The sequence below is a fragment of the Lepus europaeus genome, chromosome 5 (genome assembly GCF_033115175.1).
Source record: "Lepus europaeus isolate LE1 chromosome 5, mLepTim1.pri, whole genome shotgun sequence".
Lineage (NCBI taxonomy): Eukaryota > Metazoa > Chordata > Mammalia > Lagomorpha > Leporidae > Lepus > Lepus europaeus.
This window is the reverse complement of record NC_084831.1, coordinates 157,710,467-157,735,659: the sequence shown is the minus strand read 5'-3', so window position 1 is coordinate 157,735,659 and position 25,193 is coordinate 157,710,467. Positions and strand designations below refer to the sequence as shown.

The 25,193-nt window shown below is 49.1% G+C and overlaps 1 protein-coding gene across 1 annotated transcript; it reads right to left on the bottom strand.

The window, feature by feature from the left end:
* Window positions 1-2,741: 2,741 nt before the first annotated feature.
* SERPINC1 (serpin family C member 1) lies at window positions 2,742-19,044 on the bottom strand. Its single transcript, XM_062193008.1, has 7 exons — window positions 18,918-19,044; window positions 15,799-16,168; window positions 12,684-12,899; window positions 11,690-11,827; window positions 8,827-9,217; window positions 6,376-6,440; window positions 2,742-2,998 (listed from the first exon to the last, which is right to left on the bottom strand). Exons 1-7 carry the CDS (start codon window positions 18,956-18,958, stop codon window positions 2,822-2,824), a joined length of 1,398 nt encoding a protein of 465 aa, XP_062048992.1. The 5' UTR covers window positions 18,959-19,044; the 3' UTR covers window positions 2,742-2,821.
* Between the last annotated feature and the right edge of the window lie 6,149 nt (window positions 19,045-25,193).

Here is a 25,193-nt window from a genome sequence, read left to right as displayed (position 1 = left end):
TCGGCTTCTGCTTACCATGTGAATACCGCAGTGTCAGAGAAGATGCCTCCTATGCCTTAGGAACTGTGCTGAAGGCTCCCTGTTGGTTGGAATAGGAAAGCAGTAGCCTTTGCGACCCTAAAGAGAGTAACCCCTTAGGATCTTTGTACTGAAGAATGCTGTGAGTACTGTGAGTGTTGCTGTACTTTATGCAAATTATACCACACTGGATTTTAAGATTTTTGAGGGGAACAGTAGAGGGAAGGGCTGGGGAAGTAATGGTAAAAGATAAATATATAAACTTGTACCGTATTTGAAGCAAAGAATGGAAGAAATTTCTTAACAGAAATTCCCTATCAGGACTGTGAAATTTGGTCAAGTTCTTCTGCCCTAATTAGTTGGCTTGCTGATTCCTCTTAAACCCCTAGACAGTCTTTTCTGAACTAGCCAAACAAACACTGTCTGACTGATTTCACAGCTTGCCCTATCCCCCTACCTCCAAACCACAGGCAAAAGAAATGTGTTCTATCTCAGTGCATTAGCTTTGCAAATGCTGTGGTCTGTGTACCTGAGCCCATTGCATTCTCCTGTGATCTGGTGGCAGAGCTACAGAGATCTACCACTTAAATCGGGAACCAGTGGCTTCTTTCCCCTTTTAAAAAAATCTGAAAACCAGAACACTCAGTTTTTGGCATGTCAGTTGAAGTGTTTTGGAAGAATACTTAAATTGTTTGGCTCTTCAGTTACTTCAGGCTGGGACCCACTCATGCTCTGCCTCTGAAAGGAGAGAGAAGGCTGAGGGTTCAAAGGTGGAAAAGTCAATGTAGCAGAAACTTGATTTCCTTCAGATGGACATAGTCTGAAAGAAATCTGTTCAACTGTACTCTATGGTGCTGATGTGATGGGTGGCAGCTGCCTCCCATCTACATGTCCCTGGCACTGTGCCTTCCCACTGGTCACTGTGAAAAGCAGATCACACTGGACTCAGAGGCCAGAATCCAGGACAAGTTCCCCTTCTCATCTTGAGCCCTATCACTTCTTCGTACAGCTGATAATGTAGCATTTACTTCTCCTTGGGAAACTCTTGGGATTTCCCCCCACCCCCAAGAAATAGTAAAGCATTTATAGGAATATAGAAAATAAGATTATGCTGGCAGCTATCAAATAAAGATATCATAGGAAAAATTCCACTTCCCCTCAGCTGATGCTGACTGACACAAAAGTCAACTATGCCTGCCTCTGCCTGAGTTTTTAAAGGCTACCATAATATTTATAAGTAACAAACTTAACTAAATGTTTTTTGCAACTTGCTAATCAAGGATTCATATTAAAAACAGACAATCAATTTCTAAAATGTTGTTATCCCTGAAAGGGAATGGGATAGAGTATTATTTTTAAGAAACTGCCAATCTGTTTTTTCCCTTTGAAAAAACTCATTTGAGATTTGTGTCTCTTATGAAGCAGTTACTCCATTCATGTAGTAGAGATGCCTCAGAAAAGTCCCTGAGCCAGGATGGCCCCCTTGCACCACAGAGGGTGCTGGACTGGCTCTGTGCATCTTATTTCCTCAGAATACCTGGTTTTTTATTATGTCCTTAATTATAAATACTTATATAGGAATAGGGTGTTCTTCCACCCTACCCTCCTTTAATCATTATCATTTAAGTGTGACCACCTCTCCCCTCCCCTTTTCCTGGAAACGGAATGCACTTTAATTCCTAAGGAGAGAGGCTGTTCCTGGCCCTGAAGCCAGGCTACTTTAGGAGAACTCTGCCAGATCCTGGGAGACGAACCACATCTGTTCACGTGAACACACAGATAATACCCATTTTCAAGCTGCCCCCTGCTCCCTGACAAAGGGAAAAAGAACAACCAGATTGGAAAATAATTCAAAATGTTTCACTAATGGAAAAAAAAATAGTATGATTTCCTCAGCTACCAAATTTTCGGAAACGTATTTGTTTTGTGGGATGCTGAGGTTTGTTTTTTGTTTTTTTGTTTTTTTTAAGTCAGGTGAAAAACACAAAGGCTTTAAAATAGGATCCTGATTTGTGTCATTTCTGAGTATCAGATTTGTCTCCCTTGATTTGAAAGGCATTCTCAGTCTCTCCTCCTGTTTTCTGTCCTTCCCGGATGACAAGCCAATAGTTGGTGGGGTAGCATGTCTCCTAGGGCCCCGGGAGCCCTGTTGTGTGGGGGAGGGAGGGCAGGAGGGTGGGCAGAGATGAGGGTTGGGGGAGGGAGAGTCAAAGAGAGTGAAGATAGGGGTTTATATAAACATATTTAAGGCAGTTTAGCAAAAGCTTTCTCGTTGAACAGCTTTAAGAACAATGTGAATGAAATCTTAGCAACTTGGTTAGTAAAGTCTATTAATGTATACTTGAAATTCTGTTTGTATAAAAATGCATTTTTCTCTTTATTTTAACACTGTGTAAAAGAACATTATGCATGTGAGTGGTTTTGAGAATTAAATGATTTAATACTCAATTTTGAGTCCCTTGTCTTTCCTGTATGTAGAGATTAATTTGTTTAAATGTTTTGGGATTTTTTAGTGTGATGGGCATACTGAAAAGTCTAGCTTCCCTGCCCTTTCAGGGTGCCTACTATTTCCAGCTGAAGCAGTGAGTTATCTCCTTTGGTTTTCCCAACCCAGATGTGGTCACTGTTTAGATAAAATGAAGAAAACGTTTTTACCAATACCCAATAGCATCTCTGTTTCTCCTTTCTTTGTCTTCATTTTAGGTTGCAAAATCCATTCCCAATTGTGAGATGGGAGCAGTCGTGTTTATTTTTAGTTCTACTCACAAACCAAAATAGAAGAGGTGCAAAGAATAAGAATGCTTCAGGTAGTACACGGGTTGGCTACTCTGCCCATGAAGATAATAGTGTTCAGAGCCACTTCCCTTATGAGAACGAGGAAGGGCCTGTTGGCCCGGAAGGTCACCCTGTTAAGGTTCAGCGAACGGCCAGCAATCCCGATGACAGTGCTTGCTGCTGCTTCACTGCCTTCCTCGTTGACCTGCAGGTCACACAGGAAACAAAACTGCTCCGTTAGCTACTCTGCAGCTCAGTAGAGCAGATGAGTCACTCACAGGTTACTTACTTCTCAGTAGCCAGTACACCTGAGCCAGGTTGTGTTCCCTCCAGAACTCTACTTTTGCTCATTCTTTTGTCTGGTGAATGTAAGGCACTTGTGTTTGTCCTGTGAGAGGCCAGAGCCACGCCATGACAGGCTTCTCACAAGACGAAGGAACTGGCTAGGCCTGACACCGGGCAGTCCTTGGTCTGGCAGGACCAGGTGGGGGCAACCAGTAAGGTGGGCCGTCCTTGGGCCGTCCTTGCCCGGCAGGGCCAAGGGAAAGAAGGAATGCGGACGTAATACTTGTTTGCCCAGGGACTATAAAAATCCTGGGAACAAAGAGAAGGGGGTCTTGGTCTCCCAGCACTGCGTTGCACAGGAGGCCAGGGCCCCAGCATGCTGGACCTACAAATAGAGTCCCTTTGTTCTCTGCATTTCGGTGAGTCTCGCTGGTTCTTTCTATCTGGGCATCTGGAACACAACATGTCCAAGCCTGGTGCTAGGTACTAATAGCAAGATAGTTCCTTCATGTAACCCCTGAACTAGGATGTACATGAGGTTGCCACATTACTGGCTGACAAGCATTGTTCATGATGTTACAGAGGATTATTTTGGGGGCAGTTTCCTTAAGACACCTGCACCTCGTATCAGAGTGCGGATTCCCAGCTCTGTACTTGACTCTGGCTTTCTAAGATACACCCTAGGGGGCAGCAGGTGATGGCTCAGGAAGTTGGATCCTTCCCACATGGAAGACCCTTAATGGATTCCCAGCTCCTGGCTTCAGCCTGGCCCAGCCCCAGCTGTTGTGGGTATTCAGAGAGCATGCTCCATATATCTCTCTCTCTCTCTCTCTCTCTCTCTCTCTCTCTCTCTCTCTCTCTCTCAAATAAGTAATAAAATTTTAAAAAGAAAAAAAGGATCATTCTGTACCAGCTACTGACAAAGATTCCGACTGAAGCTCAGAGCTCTACAGTTGAAATGGGTTCATTCTTGGAGTATCAAAATCTCAGATGTAACTACTCCACTTGGATCATAAAGCTTATGAAAAGAGCAGAATCCTCTGGCTGGAATGGATGAGGTTTTCCTGGGGTAACAGATGGAACTTGGCTGACGAGCAGACATGGCATAGGTCTAGAGGGAAGACTTCACCCCAGAAAATTTTGCCTGGGAACCCAGAATATCACTAAAACTGTACCTGCCTCCTAATGCAAACACTTCAGATCCCTGAGCTTGGTGGAACTAGTTAATTCTGTTTTATTCCCTCCCTCTCTCGGTCTTCTTCCTGTCCCCCATCTCCCCATATTATCCATCTCAGGCTCTCTAAGACTAAATTTATGAGCAGACTGGAGCACTGGCAAGACCAGGATCCCTCAGTCTAACTGATTCCCTCTTATCATTTAATCCCTCCACTCTCCTCAGAACCAAACAGAAATCACTTAGCATGGACCCTGTTACTGTATTTACTAGTTCTTGCTCTCAAACTTTCTTCTTTGACCACAATCTTTGAACTTTGTTAACACTGACCTTTCCCTCACAGGCTGGCTGCCCAAAAGACAGTCTCCATCAGGTTCCCAATTCCGATTGTACATCAAAATCCCTTGAGGTGCTTTGTAAATAAACAGACTCAGGCTGCATCTCAAATTCCAAGGTTGAAGTGCCCCAGATTCCTAATGCTATGGATCCATAGTTTTACCACTGGTCTGGGGACCAGAAGTTCCTTAGGCTGTACACAGCTCTGAAGGAACAAAGACATAAGCCTCAGCCATTCTTGCTCATTGCCCAAAAGATACATAAATACTGGAATTTATTCCTTGCCCTTGAATCTCAGCTGGGTCTCAAATCCTATTGTCTTCATACCCTACCCTCCACCCTCCATGGCCACCTGAAAGACAGTTCCAGGAATTCACTTCTGCCTGCTGCCCCATGCCACCCCCAGAGCTAGCCCTCCTAAAATATAAAAAGGCCCAGCCCCTGGGGGTCGACACTTTGTGCCATGTGTACTATCTGAGCACACTATCGTGTGCACGCCCGCAGTTGGTCAGCTACCTCTACAAATTTATCTTCTCTGAATAAATTTGATCGTACACTGCCTCCTGTCTATTCTGCACCTCTTCCTAACAAGCTCCTCTGGATTTACTCTAACACAGGGCTGCAGGCCCACCTCAGTTGAGGGAACACTAGGTTAAGCAATATTCAGCTGTAGTTTTCACTGGGGATTCTCAGACCTCAGCATACCAATGTGTAGTGTCACTCGCTCAAGAAGGAGATACACATTTGGTTTAAGTACTTAATGTTTTGTATCCTCAAGTGTAGTCTTGTGCTGTAGTTCTCTGGAACACACTCTCGAACACTGACCCACACCCAGTAGTTCCCCCTTCCATTTGCTTTTCAACCGCTGTGATTATGCCTGTGCTCCCATTGTCCAAATTCCCCAAAAAGTAAACCGTGGTCACTCTCTTCTTCCTAGGTGCTCTCCATTTTATTAAAACTCCTGTGAGCGTCCATGACCCCAATAATCTCCTTGGTCTCCTTATCTGAATTCCTTCTCAGTGGCCTCTACTGGCTTCCTTTCCTGTGTCACCCCACCCTGAGTGTTTGTGTCCCAACCTGACTGCAGTACCACTGGACCACGAGGGTTTCAGGGGAAGCTGTCTGCTAGCTGGCCCCTTGGAGAAGAGGCCTGCAGATGCTGGGTCTGAGGGACGTTGGTACACGCGTTTCCACAATTGTGTTCTGACTTAAATGCATGGAACTCTAAGCAATCATATGGGTTAATAGGCAATCATGGTGGTCCCAGTGGAATTCGGGTGTAGAATGCCTGCTTCCCCCAAAAGGTTATCTTTAGCAAGAACAAAATGTCCGCCCTCTTTCCATAGGAATCTCCAAATTTACCATGAATAGCAAGGGAATGGTGATTCCATCCTCCTGAGCTCACAGTTTATTGTGAAAACAAGTTACCTGTCCCACCCTCCTCATGGCTTTTTGTTTTACACTCTTGAGCAAGCCCAGTTAGGATAAAGAATTGTAAACCAGGTCTTTTGATGGGTTTTGTCCCTGTCTAGTAACTGAATGTCAGTCAAAATTATGCTTAAAAACTCAGCCACTTTGGGATTTTTTCTCTTGGAAACACCCCTCCAGACCACTCTGGCTGGAGGTCTTTGACTCTAATAATCTTGCTTTTTAAATCTCTCTGCTTGGAAATTCTTCCATGTGAGACAAAGAACCAAGGTAATAATAATTTCCCCAAAGTAGTGAACACATGAAGTACTGATGTATGGAAAAGCAGAGCGGCAGGAAGGCAGTGTACTCATACGCACCTCAAGAAACGCCTTATGGAACGCATCAGACACATAGAGGTCATCCCTGCTGTCTGCAACAATGCCTGGAAGGAAGACAGAGAAGGCTCTGAAATGGGAGAAAGTGGACTTCAAGCCATAGGCAGGACCTGAGCCTGAATTAAGAGGCCTTTGGGGTCTTTTCAAAAATAATAAAGAGGGCAGCGCTGTAGCTTAGTGGGGTAAGTCTCTGCTTGAGGTGCCTGCATCCCAAATGGGCGCCAGTTCAAGTCCCAGCTGCTCCTCTTCCAATCCAGCTCTCTGCTATGGACTGGGAAAGCAATGGAAGATGGTCCACATCCTTGGGCCCTGCACCTGAATGGGAGACCCAGAAGAAGCTCCTGGCTCCTGGCTTCAGATCAGCTTAGCTCTGGCCATTGCAGCCATTTGGGCAGTGAACCAGCGGATGGAAGACCTTTATTTCTCTCTCTGTAACTCTGCCACTCAAATAAATAAAATCTATAATAATAATAATAAAGTACTTTGGGCTGTTCATCCTGACTTTGTCTTGTGTATTTAATCTCATGCTTCAGCTCTTTGCAGGAGGAGAAAGGGCGGGACTCTTAAAGAAAAACTTACTCCACAAGGTAGTAGTAGTATCTTTCTGGTTTGGCAACATTTTGTTAAATTGAGAGGTAGTTTAGTTAAAGGCATCCCAGTGAAGATAAATGCAGTTGCCAGACATTGTAAACTTAAATTTTAGAAAGATTTTTTTTTTTTTTTTTTTTTTGACAGGCAGAGGGGACAGTGAGAGAGAGAGACAGAGAGAAAGGTCTTCCTTTGCCGTTGCTTCACCTTCCAATGGCCACCGCGCTGATCCGATGGCAGGAGCCAGGTGCTTCTCCTGGTCTCCCATGGGGTGCAGGGCCCAAGGACCTGGGCCATCCTCCACTGCACTCCCTGGCCACAACAGAGAGCTGGCCTGGAAGAGGGGCAACCGGGATAGAATTCAGCGCCCCGACTGGGACTAGAACCCGGTGTGCCGGCGCCGCAGGCAGAGGATTAGCCTAGTGAGCCGCGGCGCCGGCCAGAAAGATATTTTAATGCCTGACTTTACAAGATGGTGGACTGAAGGAGCTGCACCAGCTGAACACCATTACCCAAGTACCACAAGAGGGAAAAGGCCAGCTGCATCTGCCCAAGTGACATGGTCGTAAGGAGAGGATATGGGATGCCTGGCAAAAACTGCTAAATTTCAGCAAGGCCTGTTTTGAGGGACCTAGGTGTCTCTTAATATCTTAACACCTGGCTCTTTGCTCTAAACTCCAATGTCTTTCCAATTCTGGTCTCCTTGAAGTAAGGCAGGAATACAGGTTAAAATCGATTAGGTTTGTGAGCTGGAAAATCACACCATTGCCACGCCCTTGTGTGACCTCATGCCCCTACTGGCCACATCTGAGTGCCCACCAGCCAGTCAGGTTAATTAACCACTCCCCTCTGGAAGTGGGTTAAAAGCCTGGGACGCAGTGTGTCTGTTCGCTTATTTTCCCTGGCTTCTTGCCAGGAGGGGGCTGGCTGTAGCCCTGTGCCTCCAGGGCACATGGCCTTCAGGCCACCCTGGTGCTCAGTATGAACCCAGATTTACCCCTCTCTCTCTTAGATAAAGCTCTCACTCTCCTATGCATCTTTCTCACTAAATAAAAGCTAAAAATGTACCATGCTGTTCCCTCATCTATGCCGGTATTTAGAATTATTCTCTAAATATTAGGCAAGAAACCTCTTGGGCTTATTAATATTGGGGATTTATTAATAAGCATATGGTGATATCGTATGGCACCCCAAATTCTGGTAACATCCCAGATGGGACTTCTGGGGAACTTTAAGGGCCACATTTTTTTTTAATTTGACAGAACTACAGACAGTGAGAGAGAGAGACGACAGAAAGGTCTTCCTCCCATTGGTTCACTCCCCAAATGGCTGCAACGGCCGGCGCTGCACCGGTCCAAAGCCAGGAGCCAGGTGCTTCCTCCTGGTCTCCCCTGCGGGTGCAGGGCCCAAGCACTTGGGCCATCCTCCACTGCCTTCCCGGGCCATAGCAGAGAGCTGGACTGGAAGAGGAGCAACCGGGACTGGAACCCGGCGCCCATATGGGACGCCGGCGCTGGAGGCGGAGGATCAACCAAGTGAGCCAGGGCGCCGGCCCCAAGGGCCACATTTTGATGTAATTTTAGGGGCCCAATTTCTGATACCATCCTCTCCTTTATCAGATACAGAATCTTGCAGTGTCAGTGCCAACTGTGCCCGTGCCAATACAAGAGCAAACGCCCCTGTCACAGAAGAGGAAAGCAAGGGCTCAGGAAAGACGTTTCCACAAGTTAGCAGAACTGGTCACAATCCAGGTGGCTGCCTTACTGTTCATCTCTGTTTTCACACTCTCGAATTCGGCCAGACCCCCTTGGGGACAGAGGAGAAGCCATTCCTTCACACACCAACCTGGGAGTTTGGACTTGCCAGGGCTGAACAGATCAACAAGGCCCATGTCTTGCAGCTTCTCCTTCAGGCTGAAACTGTCCTCGATGCGGAAGTGGGGCAAGTAGACCACCAGCATGGTTTCCTCCAGCTTATCCAGCCACTCCTGCAGCACCTCCGGCGTGAGCTCCTGCTCCACCTTGGCCAAGCTCTTCTCAGGCTTGGGTAGGATGAGCACCATGGTGATGTCGTCACCCTTGAAGGGCAGCTCCAGCACCTGGGTGCCTTCTTCCACCTGCCGATAGCGGAACTTGCTTTCCTGGTACATCATAGGCACCAAACAGGACTCCTTGTTGGCCTTGTTGAATACGTCGTCCCTTGTGTTCTCAGGGCTGAACTTGGACTTCCACAGGCCCTTTTTGGAAGACGCGGATGGGAGAATCACAGAACAAGAACAAAAGGATTTGCTGACACAGGACACAGTCACATCATCATTATGTTAAGATACAATTATTAAGAGAAAAGACTGGAAGGATAGCCACAGAAGGGTTAATCATGACTGTCCCAGAGTGATGGAATTATGAGTGGATTTTTTTTTTTTTTAATTTTTGACAGAGTGGACAGTGAGAGAGAGAGACAGAGAGAAAGGTTTTCCTTTGCCATTGGTTCACCCTCCAATGGCCGCCGCGGCCAGCGCACCGCGCTGATCCAAAGCCAGGAGCCAGGTGCTTCTCCTGGTCTCCCATGCGGGTGCAGGGCCCAAGCACTTGGGCCATCCTCCACTGCCTTCCCAGGCCACAGCAGAGAGCTGGACTGGAAGAGGAGCGACCGGGACAGAATCCGGCGCCCCAACCGGGACTAGAACCCGGTGTGCCTGCGCCGCTAGGCAGAGGATTAGCCTGTTGAGCTACAGCGCCGGCCGTGACTATTGCTTTTACAATCAGAAACATAAAAGTTAACATCAAGGACAACCTATAAGCATCTTTGCAAGTCTCTTCTTGACTTTTTAATTGCCTTTTACTGTCTGTCTCCTGCCAACTTCTTTTTACTTATTTATTTAAAAAAAATTATTTATTTGAAAGTCAGTTACGCAGAGAGAGGAAGAGACAGAAGGGGAGAGAGAGTGGTCTTCCATCCACTGGTTCACTCCCCAGATTCAAGTCTCCCATGTGGTGCAGGGACCCAAGCGTGTGGACCGTTTTCTACTGCTCTCCCAGGAAGCCATTAGCAGGGAGCTGGATCAGAAGTAGAGCAGCCAGGACAAGATTGGCACCCAGATAGGTTGCCTGCTGGCGTCGTCGCAGTGTCAGCCCCCACCAATCTCTTTTTCAAGGACCAAGTTCCAAAGTTCCAGGCTCTGCCCCTGATGAGTAAAAGCCAGACAGGAATAACAAAGCCGGGGCTTGGTCTGGAAGTGAATCCTGCCCGAGTCCCTATACCATCATTCCGTGTCTCTCCAGCCCTTTGATGCTGTGTCATTTAACTCTTCCAAGGGTGGTTGCTCATCTGTAAAACTAACAGCTGGTCATGGCCAGTATTTATAGCATGCTTATTGTGTGTTAGGCGTGGCTGTAAGCACTTCGCCAGCATTAACTTACCCAATCCCCTCATTCACTCTGTAGATGGTATATCAGTTACTACCATCTTAACAGATGCTGAAACTGGGACATAGAAAGACCACAGGTAACTCACCAGCATTCACACATTCAGAAATGGCAGAGTCAGGATTTAAAAGTAAGGAATCTGAGGCCCGTGTTGTGGCCTAGCGGGTAAAGCCACTGCCCACATGCTGGCACCCTGAGGGCACCACAGAGTGCTGGCTGTTCCACTTCTGATCCAGCTCCCTACTAATGCCCCTGGGAAAAGCAGCAAAAGATGGCTCAAGTACTTGAGCCCCTGCACTCGCATGGGAGATTTGGATGTAGCTCCTGGCTCCTGGGTTTGGCCTGGCCCAGTCCCAGGCATTGCAGCCATCTGGGGAGTGAACCACAACTAGAAGATCTCTCTGGATTTCTCTCACTCTCTCTTTCTGTACTTTGCCTTTCAAATAAATAATTAAAAAAAAAAAAAAGCCCTAAGGAATCTGAGTGGTCCAAGCCTCTTTCATGATCTTGTGAGGCTCCAGAGCACTTAATTGTTCCATGAAGTGTAAAGGGGAACACAACCTACTCTCTTCTCTTGGCAAGAAGAAAACCCCAAGACACAGAGTCATTGACAACAGCGGGACTGGCTGCACTCCTGGGCCTGTGGGAGGAAACAATGCATATGGAGCATGTCCCAGGACGGGCAGAACATGCCACCATCCCACCTGCCGTGCACTGGCTCCTCCTGGGCATCAGTGGCCTGTTCATCCCACGGCCCTCTCCCTTCTCCTTGCCAAATGTAATTAGTTGGAACCATCTTCACAACTCTGTTTTCATTTTTTAAATGTATTTATCTTTAGACTTCTTGACTGTTGGAGTAAGATAAGGCCATCTGCAGGGTCAAATAACAAGGTCTCAGCTAAGCCCAAGCTGAGCCAGGGAGTCTGGGAAGCTTCAGGCAGGACAAACCTGGAGTCAGTGTAGAAGCTGCCCCAGAATGTGGGGGGAATCTCAGCAGTGAGGATTGTCAATAGACTGGACTGCTCAGGATTTCAAGCTAGAGTTAACCAGGCAGCAGCAACTGTCACATACCAGTGAGCATCTATCACCAGGCGTACCCTGCAGGTGGGCAGGTTGGGTGTGGAAGGGGGCATACTCCGCCCCAGGTCTGGACCTCAGCCCAGCCGCGAGGGCCTGAAAGGCTCTGAGCTCTCAGAACGGCTCCAGATGCTCACTGGTGTGAGACAGGGCGATCCAAACAGCAAGAGGAAGTCCCTGGGGAGTCTCCAGGCCCTGTCCATTACCTTGAAGTAAATGGTGTTAACCAGCACCAGGACAGTGAGCTCATCAATGGCGTCTTCAGGAAGAACGTCCGTGATGTGGCCCTCGGTCTTGTTGGAGATCCAGTCGTTGATGATTGCTCTGGACAGCTTTGCGTTTCCCTGAGGAGGACAGGAGACAAACCTCAGCCTTGTGCCCCTCGGCCAGCAGTGCCTTTCCTCATAGGCTCTGTTTCGCTCATCCTCTCGCTCTGCCATTTTGCACCATTTGGCTCAGAAGCTATCACTCTAACCCAAACTGGGCACATACCTATCCAGTGCCGTGAAGCTTTTGCACAGTTAGTAATAAATATTATCATAAGGAAAAGACCAACAACAACAAAAAAAAAGAAACAGGAAAAATAAAGAGATAGAAAAGAGGAGAAAGTAGTCTGAGAAAAAGAATACAAAATATTATCCTAACTTTGGAAAACTTGAACCTCAAAAGTAGTTTCCACAGCAGGTTCTGTGGAACAATATGTGATGGTGTGGGTTGAGGGGCAAGTGGGAAGAGGATTCATTGTGGTCAGTAAATTTGAGAAATGCTGACTGAATAAATTCCTTTTCTTGGTTCCAAAGCTTAACAGTCTTGCCTTCTTCCTGAATCTCCAAGAGGAGATGATAATGTGCATCACGTACCAGTTGTATTTGACCGTGGTGACTATGTAAATTAAATCATGCATCTCAGGACAGTCATCTCAGTAGCCTGTGGTATGTATTTGAAGTAGGTGGGTGAAACAGAGGATTGATTATTTACATGACTTTTTCGGAGCAGCCACTATAGTCAAAGCCATAGATACCATTGATTTCTGAGGTTTCAAGTAAGAATAAGTATTCTTTTAGGCTTCCAAGTTGTAGCCAGCTCTCCATCCGGTTTCAGGTACCTTAGCAGTGCTAACCTGGACCCTGCATCTCCACCTCTTCTGTCGCTGAATGGAGGGGAAGAACGCTAAAGTTAAGGATGACAGTGGCAGCTCACCTTGAAGTCCAGGGGCTGCAGCCTGGCTCCATAGACCACCTCACTGATGTCCTGATAGGTCTCATTGAAGGTAAGGGATTTGTCTCCAAAAAGGCGATTGGCTGATACCAACTTGGAGGATTTGTTGGCTTTTCGATAGAGTCGGCAGTTCAGTTTGGCAAAGAAAAAGTGAACCTGATCAGATGTTTTCTCGGAGATGGTATCAAACTTAAAAACCTACAGAAGACAAAACAAAATGGTGGTAGATGTTTAGGGTAGCCTCATGGGTGGTAGGCTAGGGCTGGTCAGCCCCTCACCGATAGCCTCAGCAGTTGTGAGCTCCATAAAGCCTAGTGTCTGCACAGCATAAATGCTAAGCTCATATGTTTTTTTTTTTCCCTTTTATTATTTATTTATTTATTTATTTTGGGAAAGCAAAGGAGGAGAGAGAGAGAGAGAGGTTTTATCCACTGACTGACTTTCCCAAATACCTACACCAGCTAGAGCTGGACCAGGCCGAAGGCAGGAGCCCAGAACTCCATCTGGTGGCAGGAGCCCAGACCCAGGCGCACAGGCTCCCACAGCAGTCCGGGCGCATGTTAGCAGAAAGCTGGAACTCATCCCAGGTGCCAGATGTCCACCCTTCATGTTTCTTAAATGAATAAGAGGATAAAAGAAGAATAAAGGGTAGGAGAGATATAGGGGAGAAAGAGCGAGATCAGGATGCCACCCAAGTCTCTGGAAAGCTCTAGACCAACACCTACTTGTCTTCTTACTGGAATGGGAGACGTTCGTTTGCTGGACAGAGGGAGAACCAACGTGTTCCTCCTTGAAACAAACACTACTGGGTTCAGCTACTCTTGGGGGTTCTGGGATATTGGTGGTGATGGGAGTGAGAAACATAAACAGTGATTCCATCAGCAAGGGGTTAAACAGGCCCAGCATCAAAGAATCTCAAGGTTGAAAAGGACTTACAGGTCATCTGGAATAGTCAGAGCCACAGAAGCTGAAATGCCTCCTACCTTACCCATTGTCACTACCGATAGGGCAAAATGGGTGAGGCTGTTCGTCCCATCTCCACCCTGCTCTCTCCTAAAGTTACAATAGGCCTTTTGGTTTTGCTCTCTGCCTTTGGTTTTCCTGCTTTTGTTCTAGCACATATTTGTTTGTTTGTTTTTAATCCCTTTTTTTTTTTTTTTTTTTTTGACAGAGTGGACAGTGAGAAAGAGACAGAGAGAAAGGTCTTCCTTTTGCCGTTGGTTCACCCTCCAATGGCTGTCGCGGTAGGCACGCTGCGGCCAGCGCACCGCGCTGTTCCGATGGCAGGAGCCAGGTGCTTCTCCTGGTCTCCCATGGGGTGCAGGGCCCAAGGACCTGGGCCATCCTCCACTGCACTCCCTGGCCACAGCAGAGAGCTGGCCTGGAAGAGGGGCAATCGGGACAGGATCGGTGCCCCGACCGGGACTAGAACCCGGTGTGCCGGCGCCGCAAGGCGGAGGATTAGCCTAGTGAGCCGCGGCGCCGGCTTAATCCCGTTTTTGACCAAAAGCTTGGTGCTAAGTTTCTCTTTCATCAGAGAGATCCAGTCCTACCCCACTTTTCCAACACATGGCACCTCGTGTTAGGAGGACATGCTGACTTCAGAAACTGTTCTCTTTCTATTCTCCTCCTAGAAAGGGAAAGAGCCATGGAGGCGATATGAAAATGCTCAGAGACTCAATACTGATATATTCATAGATCATGAAAGTGCCCAGAAAAGGCTGTTTTATGTGTCTGTAGACTCTTTAAATGTTTATTTATTTGAAAGGCAAAGAAAGAGAGACAGAGGCAGAAAGAGAGCTTTTCCATAGGCTGGTTCACCCCCAAATGCCCACAACAGCTTGGCCTGGGCCGGGCAGAAGCAGGAGCTGGGAAGTCAGTCTCGGTCTCTGATGTGAGTGGCAGGGACCCAAGTAACTTATTTTCTGTCTTGAAGTCTCCTAGGGTACACATCAGCAGGAAGCTAGGATTGGAGTGGAGCCAGGACTCGAACCCAAGCACTCCAGTGAAAGAGGCGGCATCCAGAACAGTGTCTGAACCACTACCCCAAATGCCCACCCCTAAGTCAGAAGGAACAAGAATCTTCAGCATGAGACACAGTGCTTATAGAAGACACTAAAGTCTGTGCTCTTAGGAGTGCTTACCCCTCCTCTGGTGGCCAATTGCCAGTGAACTTCATTATCCTCATTATCCTCATGTAATGAGTTAACTCTAGCTTTCACACAACAAAAGAAACCACAGCTTTAAACATCCTGGGGGGGGGGGGGATGGGCCACTCTGGAATCCACCTTCCTGCTAATGCAGACCTGGGAGGTGGCAGTGGTGGCCCAAGCAGTGGAGTTTCTGCCACCCACGTGACAACCTGAGTCGGGTTCCCAGCTCCTGGCTTTGCCTGCCCTCCCTGGCTACGGTGGGCATGGAAGGAGTAAACTAGCAACTGCGAGCTCTGTGCCTGGCACAGAGGATTGCTGCATACAAACATATACATGATCAAATAAACAAACATAGAAATGAAAGAATGATTAAGAAAGTTTAAGAAAGCCGGCGCCACAGCTCACTTGGCTAATCCTCCGCCTGCGGCGCCGGTACCCCGGGTCCTAGACCAGGTTGGGGCACCAAATTCTGTCCCGGTTGCTCCTCTTCCAGTCCAGCTCTCTGCTGTGGCCCAGATGCTTGGGCCCTGCACCTGCATGGGAGACCAGGAGAAGCACCTGGCTCCTGGCTTCGGATCGGCGCAGTGCACCGGCCACAGCGGCCATTTGGGGGGTGAACCAACGGAAGGAAGACCTTTCTCTCTGTCTCTCTCTAACTCTGCCTGTCCCAAAACAAAGAAAAAAAAGAAAAAAAACTTTAAGAGACACAGGCCTCCCCCCATTTGAAAATAGCCCAAAAGAGGAAACTCAGATTTACAAAGAGACATCCGAGTAGTAATTCCTTGCCTAATTAAAAAAAATTTTTTTTTCAAAGGAAATCATTTGAAGTGATGATTCAAAGGAAGCCACAGCCCATACTGAGCTCCAGCTGGTTCAGTAGTCATTGACCTATGGGAGCCCAAAATGCTCCCAGCAAGGAGGCGGCTGAGGGCTTTGGGAGATACCTCCATCAGCTGCTTGAGGGTATCGTTACAGGCACCTAGCTTGGTCATCGCAAAAGCCGTGGAGATGCTCAGGGGTGACAGGAAAATGTTGTCAGTGTCCTTCTTGGCGGCTGCCAGGTGCTTATAGAAGATGGTGGCGAAGCGGGAATTGGCCTTGGACAGTTCCCAGACCCGACGATTGGTGGCCTCGGGGATCTTCGGTTCTGACCCCTCATCCTCCATTGCCTTCTTCTCTGGGGAACGGTAAATGCACATGGGGTTCAGAGGGAAGTCCCGGGGCTTGGCCGTGCAGATGTCCTCCACGGGGCTCTCGTGACAAGCCGCACGGCCCCAGAGGCCAACGAGCAGCAAGGAGAGAAGACATACCTTCCTACAAGGAGACAGAACACTGAATTAGGCTAGGCTGGGGGACCCCCGATCTAATGGTCAGCTACAGGCTTGCCTCAGTAAAGCACACGGTCCCAGCCCATGTGATGTGACCAGGAGGAAGGTCAACGCCTCAGACAGAACCAAGTAAAAGAGGCCAGGACAACTCTTTGCAAATGGGTAGTCTTACTTGCCTGGATAGACTCAGGTTGGAAATAGAATCCCAGCTTAATCAACTGATGCTTATTTGGAAGTATTCTGCTAACTGCCTCACACTGGGAGAAATTCAGAATGTGAAGCTTGGGGCCAGCGACACTGCAGCACAGCAGGTTGAGCCATTGCCCGCAGCTCCGATGTCCCTTTTGGGCAACAGTTCAAGTCCTGGCTACTCTACTTCCTATCCAGTTCCCTGCTAATGAGCCTGGGGAAGCAGCGGAAGATGGTGCAGGTCCTTGGGCCTCTGCACCCACGTGGGAGACCCAGAAGAAGCTCCTGGCTCCGGCTTTGGCCGGTCATCGTGGCCATTTGGAAAGTGAACCTGTGGATGGAAGATCTCTCACTCACTCTATGGCCTTCTTCTTTTTTAAATATTTTATTTGTTTACTTGAAAGATTTACAGAGAGGCAGAGGCAGAGAGAGAGAGAGTTCTTCCATCTGCTGGTTCACTCCGCAGATGGCCGCAATGGTCGGAGCTGTACCAATCTAAAGCCAGGAGCCAGGAGCTTCTTCCAGGTCTCCCACGTGGGTACAGGAGCCCAAGCACTTGGGCCATCTTCTACTGCTTTCCCAGGCCATAGCAGAGAGCTGGACAGGAAGAGGAGCAGCCAGTACTTGATGGCACCCATATAGGATGCCGGCACAGTAGGTGGCGGCTTTATCTGCTATACCACAGTGCCAGCCCCTCTCTGTCCTCCTGTCTCTCTGTAACTCTGCCTTTCAAATAAATAAGTAAATCTTAAAAAAAAAAAAAAAAAAAAAAAAAAAAAAAAAAAAAAAAAGAATGCAAAGCTTTCCATTGATGACAGGGAACACACAGGAAAAAATAGGCTGCGAACTTCAGTGCTTAATGAAGAGTTAGGGGTGGCCGGCGCCGCAGCTCACTAGGCTAATCCTCCACCTGCAGCACCGGCACACCGGGTTCTAGTCCCGGTCGGGGCGCTGAATTCTATCCCGGTTGCCCCTCTTCCAGGCCAGCTCTCTGTTGTGGCCAGGGAGTGCAGTGGAGGATGGCCCAAGTGCTTGGGCCCTGCGCCCCATGGGAGACCAGGAAAAGCACCTGGCTCCTGGCTTCAGATCAGTGCGGTGCGCCGGCCACAGCGGCCATTGTGGGGTGAAGCAACGGCAAAGGAAGACCTTTCTCTCTGTCTCTCTCTCACTGTCCACTCTGCCTGTCCAAAAAAAAAAAAGTTAGGGCAGTAGGGGGAGCCACTTACAGAAGCTGTATAGGGAAGGCCCCACTCATCACTAATGGAATTTAGCTGGATCTTAAAAGACAGGAAGAAATTTGATTGAAGCAGCCAAGAGGGGTAAGAAAGAAGGAAAGGGGCCAAGGAGCATCTGTGTGTTGAAGGCACCCAATCTCTAGCTGCAGCCCTAATCCTCCCACAGAGCTCCCGACCAGTTGCTAGAGATTTGCCCTGGGGCCCTGCAGGCTTCCTGAGAAGGAAGAAGGCGTGTTTCCTGGCACCCACCTGCTTCTCCCTCCACACACTCCAGCTCAGGCGGGGACCCTCCTGGACCCTGGCCTTCTCATTTGATTTGACCGCAGATGCCACTCACTGCATGCTTGCTGTTTCCCAGTTGCTGCCACTACCGTAGTTCAGAACCTCGTCCTTTTTTTGTTTTCTGGAATTTTCAATAGCTTCCCACATGGATTTACTAGAGATATGAATCTCATCTTGTAAAAAATGAGCTAGTGAGACTAGCCGTTAAGAACCAGGACTCAGTAAAGCACACCGAGAGACAGTCTCTTGTAGAAAACACGTGGGCTGGGAGCTTCCTCCAGCTCGTGTGGGTCCCTGGGGCAGTAGAGGGCTGAATCTGGGAAATCTCTCTGCCTTTCAGACAAGCAAATAAACACAAGAAAAAGGCACGCAGCGCAGACAGGACTCACTGAAGCGTCTCCTGGGCGGGCGTGGGGCCACCTGGAGCCTGGGTGCACTCAGGGGGGCTTCCTCCTGGCAGGGTCTGAGGCCAGCCCCGCGCGCCTCAAAGCAGGTGCAGGTGCAGGGGGGAAGGCGGCAGGAAGCAGTGAGAGAGTGGGAGGACCCTTCCCTCCCTCCCCGAGTGTGTTTTGTTTCTCGTTTTGTCTTAAGCTACAATAGAAATGGGGGCGGGGGGGCACCTGGGAGCTCTGTTAAAGACCAAGAAAAACCAAGCTGCTTGAGCTGACGTTTCACTTCAGCGTCTCAGGAAACCAGACCAAGACGGCGGAAAGGGCACCGGCTTGGCCCTTTTGTCGAAGGTCGCCGGGATCTTGGGCAGGGGGCAACCAGGCGGAAGGAGGCGCAAAGGGGGTTAGGAGACCCTCGCGGGTTCCGCTCGCCCTCGCCGCCCTCCTGTGGGCAGGCAGGCCCTGGGACCCCGGGGCGGACCAGGCGTGCTCTGCGCAGCATCTTCAGGGAAGGAAGAGGCCCTCAAGCCTAGGGTGTGGCTGGGGGAGGGGCCGCCCGGTCGTGGAGGGCGAGCCCAGGACAGTGCCCGCTCGGCCTCCCTGAGAGTCCCGCAGGCCCAGGGAAGGCGCCCCCTCTTACCGCACCGCCGCCGCTCGGGCTCCTAGCCCGCTGGGATACATGGTCGCTGAGCGTCCCGGGGTGCGCAGGTGGACACAGTGTCGTCTGAGGCTATCTCTGAGAACTGGTTCTTGGCTCTAAATCTCCCCGAGGTTCCAGAGGCCGCGAGGGGAGGGCTGAGGTCAAAGGCTGATGACCAGGTCCCAGGGTTAAGCAAAGTGCAGCGCCCAGTGCTGTTTACCTAGCGGAGAAGTTCGGGTAGGCCGGGCCCAGCGGACGTAGGGCCCCTCTCCGCCCGCCAGCCCGCTCTCCTCCCGCCTTTGCAGACAAGGAGACGGAGAACATCTTCGTGAATTGACGCTTGGTTAGAAAATACCCGGCTGTGGAGAAGTTTGACCGCGGGGCTATGTTTCCGAGTAAACAAATCAGAAGGTAGAAATAGGTAAATATAGCCAGACCATTTGAATATTGTATTGATGGCGCTGGTGCTGTGGCATAGCAGGTAAAGCCGCAGCCTGCAGTGCCGGCATCCCACATGGGCGCCCTTGAGACCCGGCTGCTCCTCTTCCCATCCCGCTCTCTGCCATGGCCTGGGAAAGGAGCAGAAGATGGCCCAAGTGTTGGGCTCATGCACCTGTGTGGGAGGCTACTACTGGCTCCTGGCTCCTGGCTTGAGCTCAGCTCTGAATCTGGGTAGTGAACCAGCAGATGGGAGACATCCACCCCCGCCTGTGTAACTCTTTCAAATAAATACATTTTTCTTAATTGTATTGATTTGAGAGGCAGAGAGAGCGAGATCCTATCCACTCTTTCATTTCTCAAATGCCCACAAAATCCATGGCCAAAACTGAGAATTGAGAACACTATCTAGGTCTCCCACGTAGGCAGCTGAGCCCAATCGCTGCTGCCTCCCAGGGTCAGCATTAGCAGAAAGGTAGAGCCGGGAGCCAGACCTAGGTACACTGATGTGGGATGTAGTCATTGTACCCAGCATCCAACTGCTAGGCAAAGCACCTGCCCCAGTTTTAGTTTTCCTTATGGAAAGAGTGAGCGAGTGAGAGAGGAGAGAAGAGGTGCTGAGACCATCATATCTAACCAAAGGGGAAAAAGAGGAACAAGCTGCTACCTTCAGGTTCTGAGAGCCAAGGTGTCCCTAGACCAGACCAACAGCCACCACGGTTACACCTGTGGCTCACAGATGGCCCCATTCCCCATCCAGCCCTGAAGTGATGGGAGGCAGACCCAAGAACAAAGGCCCCAAGGTGCGGGCCAAGAATATTTCTACAGAGGAGTGATGCTCCAAAATTTTAACCAAAATAAACTTATCTTTTAATTTAATTTTCCATGGAATTTTTGTATATATACAAATACAGTTGTTGTTCTGCACTGTTTGAAAATAAGTTGCAAAGATAATGCCCCTTTATCCCTATATAATGTTAAGTTAAAAACAAAAACAGTCCCTTGTATGGTTCCAGCACAGTGATCAAAGAATGGAAATTGACATTGACATTGTTTTAAAGTATAGTACTATTTTCAAATCTAAGAACCGTATTCTAATTTTCCCAATCATCCCTTTGTTTTTATAGCTGTAGTTTCAAACTTTTGGTATCAAAATCCATTTATAGGCCGGCGCCGTGGCTTAACAGGCTAATCCTCCGCCTTGCGGCGCCGGCACACTGGGTTCTAGTCCCGGTTGGGGCGCCGGATTCTATCCCAGTGGCCCCTCTTCCAGGCCAGCTCTCTATGGCCCGGGAAGGCAGTGGAGGATGGCCCAGGTCCTTGGGCCCTGCACCCGCATGGGAGACCAGGAGAAACACCTGGCTCCTGGCTTCAGATCAGCGAGATGTGCCGGCCGCAGTGGCCATTGGAGGGTGAACCAACGGCAAAAAGGAAGACCTTTCTCTCTGTCTCTCTCTCTCACTATCCACTCTGCCTGTCAAAAAAAAAAATCCATTTATATAGTCTTGTCAAATAACATTTAAATATCATTAGTAAAATTAAAATAGTTTTGGGACTGCCATTGTGGTATAGCAGGTTAAGCCACCACTTGTGACATATTAGTGCTAGGCCGGCGCCACGGCTCAGTAGGCTAATCCTCCGCCTTGCGGCACCAGTCCCGGTCGGGGCACCGATCCTGTCCCGATTGCCCCTCTTCCAGGCCAGCTCTCTGCTGTGGCCAGGGAGTGCAGTGGAGGATGGCCCAAGTCCTTGGGCCCTGCACCCCATGGGAGACCAGGAGAAGCACCTGCCGGCCGCAGGGCGCCTACCATGGCGGCCATTGGAGGGTGAACCAACGGCAAAAAGGAAGACCTTTCTCTCTGTCTCCCTCTACTGTCCACTCTGCCTGTCAAAAAAAATTAAAAAAAAAAGACATATTAGTGCCAGTTAGAGTCCTAGTTGCTCCACTCTGATCCAGCTCCCTGCTACTATTCCTGGGAAGATGGCTTACGTGCTTGGATGGAGTTCCAGGCTCTTGGCTGTTGCAGCCATTTGCAGAATGAACGAGTAAATCGTAAATCTTAAAAATAAAGAATTAAAATGAAAGATTTTGAAAAAATGTGAGAGAGCAAGCTCCATCCACTGGTTCACTTTCCAAATGGACCAAAGCCAGGAGCCAGTGACTCAGTCTGGATCTCCCACATGGATGGCAGGAACCCAAATACTTGAGCCATCACCACTGCTCTCCTCTTCCCTCTCCAAATGTCTCTGATATCAGGAAGTTGGAGTCAGGAAGAAGAGCTGGGAACCAAACCCAGGTGCTCCAAATGTGCTACAAATTGGGGAGTCTTAACCACTAGGCTAAACACCAGCCCATTAATTTCTTTTTTTAAAAAGATGTATTTATTTACTTGAAAGGCAGTTACAGGGATGGAGATCTTTCATCTACTGGTTCATTCCCCAGATGCTCTCAGCAGGTGGGGCTGGGCCAAGCTGGACACAGGAGCCAGGAACTCCATCCAAGCACTGGAGCCATCTTCCACTGCTTTCCCAGGCACGTTAGCAGGGACTCAAAATGGCACTCACATGGGCTGCTGGTGTCTCAGGTAGAGGCCTAACGGCTGTGCCACAATGATAGCCCCAATGCCAGCTCTTCAAAAATAGTTTTGACTTCATGCTTTTACTGAAAATTTCTTGAGCTCTCCCAGGGTCCCTGGCAGATACTTTGGGAGCCACTGATTTATAACAAAAACAAAAAAAAAATTTTTAAATATTTATTTATTTGAAAGTCACAGTTACAGGGAGAAAGATCTTCCATCCGCTGGTTTACTTCCCAAATGCTTGCAACAGCTGGGGCGGGGCCAGGCTGCAGCCAGGAGCCAGGAGCCAGGAGCTTTTCCAGGTCCTTTGCTGCTCTCCCAGGAGCATTAGTAGGGAGCTGCACCAGAAGTAGAGCAGCTGGGACTTGAATCAGTGCTCATATGGGATGCTGTTGCCATCGGAGGGGACTTTACCCGCTATGTGACAGCGCCGGGCCCCCTTGGTTCATATTTGATTGGATTAGGAAAAGAATCTGTGTTGGGCAAATTAATTTGTGACTGTATACACACACACACACACACATGCTATTTTTTAAAATATTTATTTGAAAGGCAGAGTTACAAAGAGAGGGAGAAACAGAGATTTTCCATCCCCTGGGGAACTCCCCAAATGGCTGCAATGGCCAGTGTTGGGCCATGCCAAAGTGAGGAGCCAGGAGCCAGGAGCTCCATCCTGGCGTCCCACGTAGGTGTCAGCAGCTCTGAGCCGTCCCCTGCTGTCTTCACAGGCACACTAGCAGGAAGGTGGATGGGATTTGGGGCAGCCAGGACTCCAACTGGCACCCATAAGGAAAGCTGATGTCACAGGCAGGGCTTTCGCTGCTGCACAATGTTGGCACCATCAGTGTGCTTCTGGGGGTGTTTGAGTGATTGTGTGTGTCTCTCTATTGCTCTGAGTTCTTCGTGGAATCATTTCTGGAACTAGAGGCAGATTTCTTAAGAAATTCTATCAGGTAAACATTAGTTTTTTCTGTGGCATTTTTTCCCCCCTTCTGCATGAAAACAAGCTTGGAAGGCGTTCGTAGTCTCACTGAGCTTTGCTGTATGAGAGTAGGTAGGTTATGAGGAGCTCTGGAAATAATGGGGCGTTTGGTCACCCTCATCCGTAGTACTTCCTTCAAGCTCCTCCTTCCAGAAGCTTGTCCTAGTCTCAGTAGTAACTCCCACGAGCAGGTAATTTAGCTGGCCCTTCCCAATCCCTGTTGTCCTGGGCTCTTCTTTCCTTTGGACCCAAGAGGAAGACCTTGGCAAGGGACAAACAGCGGGGCCCAGCTCCTGCTGCGGTTACTGAGTAACTCAAGGCTTAACCTTCTGTGGAAATTTGGCAAACCATCAAGCACAAAAACAGCCTCCAATCTCCTGTTTCCAGCGGTTATGACAATTAAATTAAGGTGAAATGAAGTTTATAAAAATAAAATCCTGCGTTATTATTTGGCAGCTTTTAGCTGAGACTCTCAAAGTTTCTCATTGCAATTTGTCTAAATCCTCAAAACTGCCAGAAAGTTCAGTTTTGGTTTCAGGGAAACCACATCAAAATAGCAAATATTTATTGAACATGTTCAAAGCACACAGCACTGGCCTTGATGTACCAGGTACTCCGTAAACATTTGTGTTTGAAGAAAGCCAGAGCCTAAGTGGGGTTGCTGAGTTAGTAACAGGAAATCCTCTAGATCCCTCCCAAATGGAAAGTTGGACATCAAGTACAGTAATGCTCACTTACCTAATGGGAATAGACACCTCATGTGGACAGAAACACTGTGCAAGGATGTTTCTGGGGGTTGAGCAAGACAGGGCCACAAGGGGTTAAAGCTCATTGCTTCTACATGCTGCAGGAAGGTGTAGGTGGTAAAAAAAAAAAAAAAAAAAAAAAAGTAGAAGACAGAGAACAGAGGCAGAAGTAGTGGGAGAAATTTCCCTGGTGAAACAGGGGATGGTATGGACCAATCCAAAAGCAATAGTAAGAAACTCTTGGTAAAGATATAGCCAAGAGTGTGTTTTTGACATGTCCAGATCAGTTATGTGACTGGTGCTTCTTTACCCATGTTTCCCAAGGGCTGCCTAGCAGACTCGTAGCAAGTCCACTTGAGGAGTGAGGCGGCAGTAAGGGTCCAGGAATGAATGCAGCAGGGCGGCTACTCCACCGGGGGCGTACAGCTGGTCTGAGGTCCTTGCTGCATGACCAGGGCGGCTACTCCACCGGGGGCGTACAGCTGGTCTGAGGTCCTTGCTGCATGACCAGGGCGGCTACTCCACCGGGGGCGTACAGCTGGTCTGAGGTCCTTGCTGCATGACCAGGGCGGCTACTCCACCGGGGGCGTACAGCTGGTCTGAGGTCCTTGCTGCATGACCAGGGCGGCTACTCCACCGGGGGCGTACAGCTGGTCTGAGGTCCTTGCTGCATGACCAGGGCGGCTACTCCACCGGGGGCGTACAGCTGGTCTGAGGTCCTTGCTGCATGACCAGGGCGGCTACTCCACCGGGGGCGTACAGCTGGTCTGAGGTCCTTGCTGCATGACCAGGGCGGCTACTCCACCGGGGGCGTACAGCTGGTCTGAGGTCCTTGCTGCATGACCAGGGCGGCTACTCCACCGGGGGCGTACAGCTGGTCTGAGGTCCTTGCTGCATGACCAGGGCGGCTACTCCACCGGGGGCGTACAGCTGGTCTGAGGTCCTTGCTGCATGACCAGGGCGGCTACTCCACCGGGGGCGTACAGCTGGTCTGAGGTCCTTGCTGCATGACCAAGGCTGAAAATCAGCACAGGATGCTTGGGGACAAGTTGTTCTAACTTCAAACAGAGGCTAGCTTCAGGGCTGGAATCCTGAGCGACTGTGGCAGTCGAGCTAACCAGGAAGGGAGCTGACAAGACCCTTGAGCTGCTCAAAGGGTGGAGAAGCAGATGGCACATTCCAGGGAAGCAGGCCATGCCATGCCCTAGGTCTGGGTGTTCATCAGGCTCCCTACCCTGCTGTCAGGTAAGCGACTAAATTAGAGGGCACCTTTGCTACCATAATTAGCATTTTTTGGACTTGAGAGGATGAGGGCGATACAGGAACAGACATAATGGTCAAAGGATCCAAGGAGCAGACTGTGGTGAAGCTCACTTTGATGTGGATGTTGGTAATCATGCTTGTACCATCTGTTCTTAAGTTAACCCTAAACTCACCAGTCTCAGAAATTCTTCTCCCCTTCTTCATCCCCATGGTCCTCCTGGTTTGGGCCCTTAATAAGTCTACTGTGACACACTTAACTGGGCTTTCT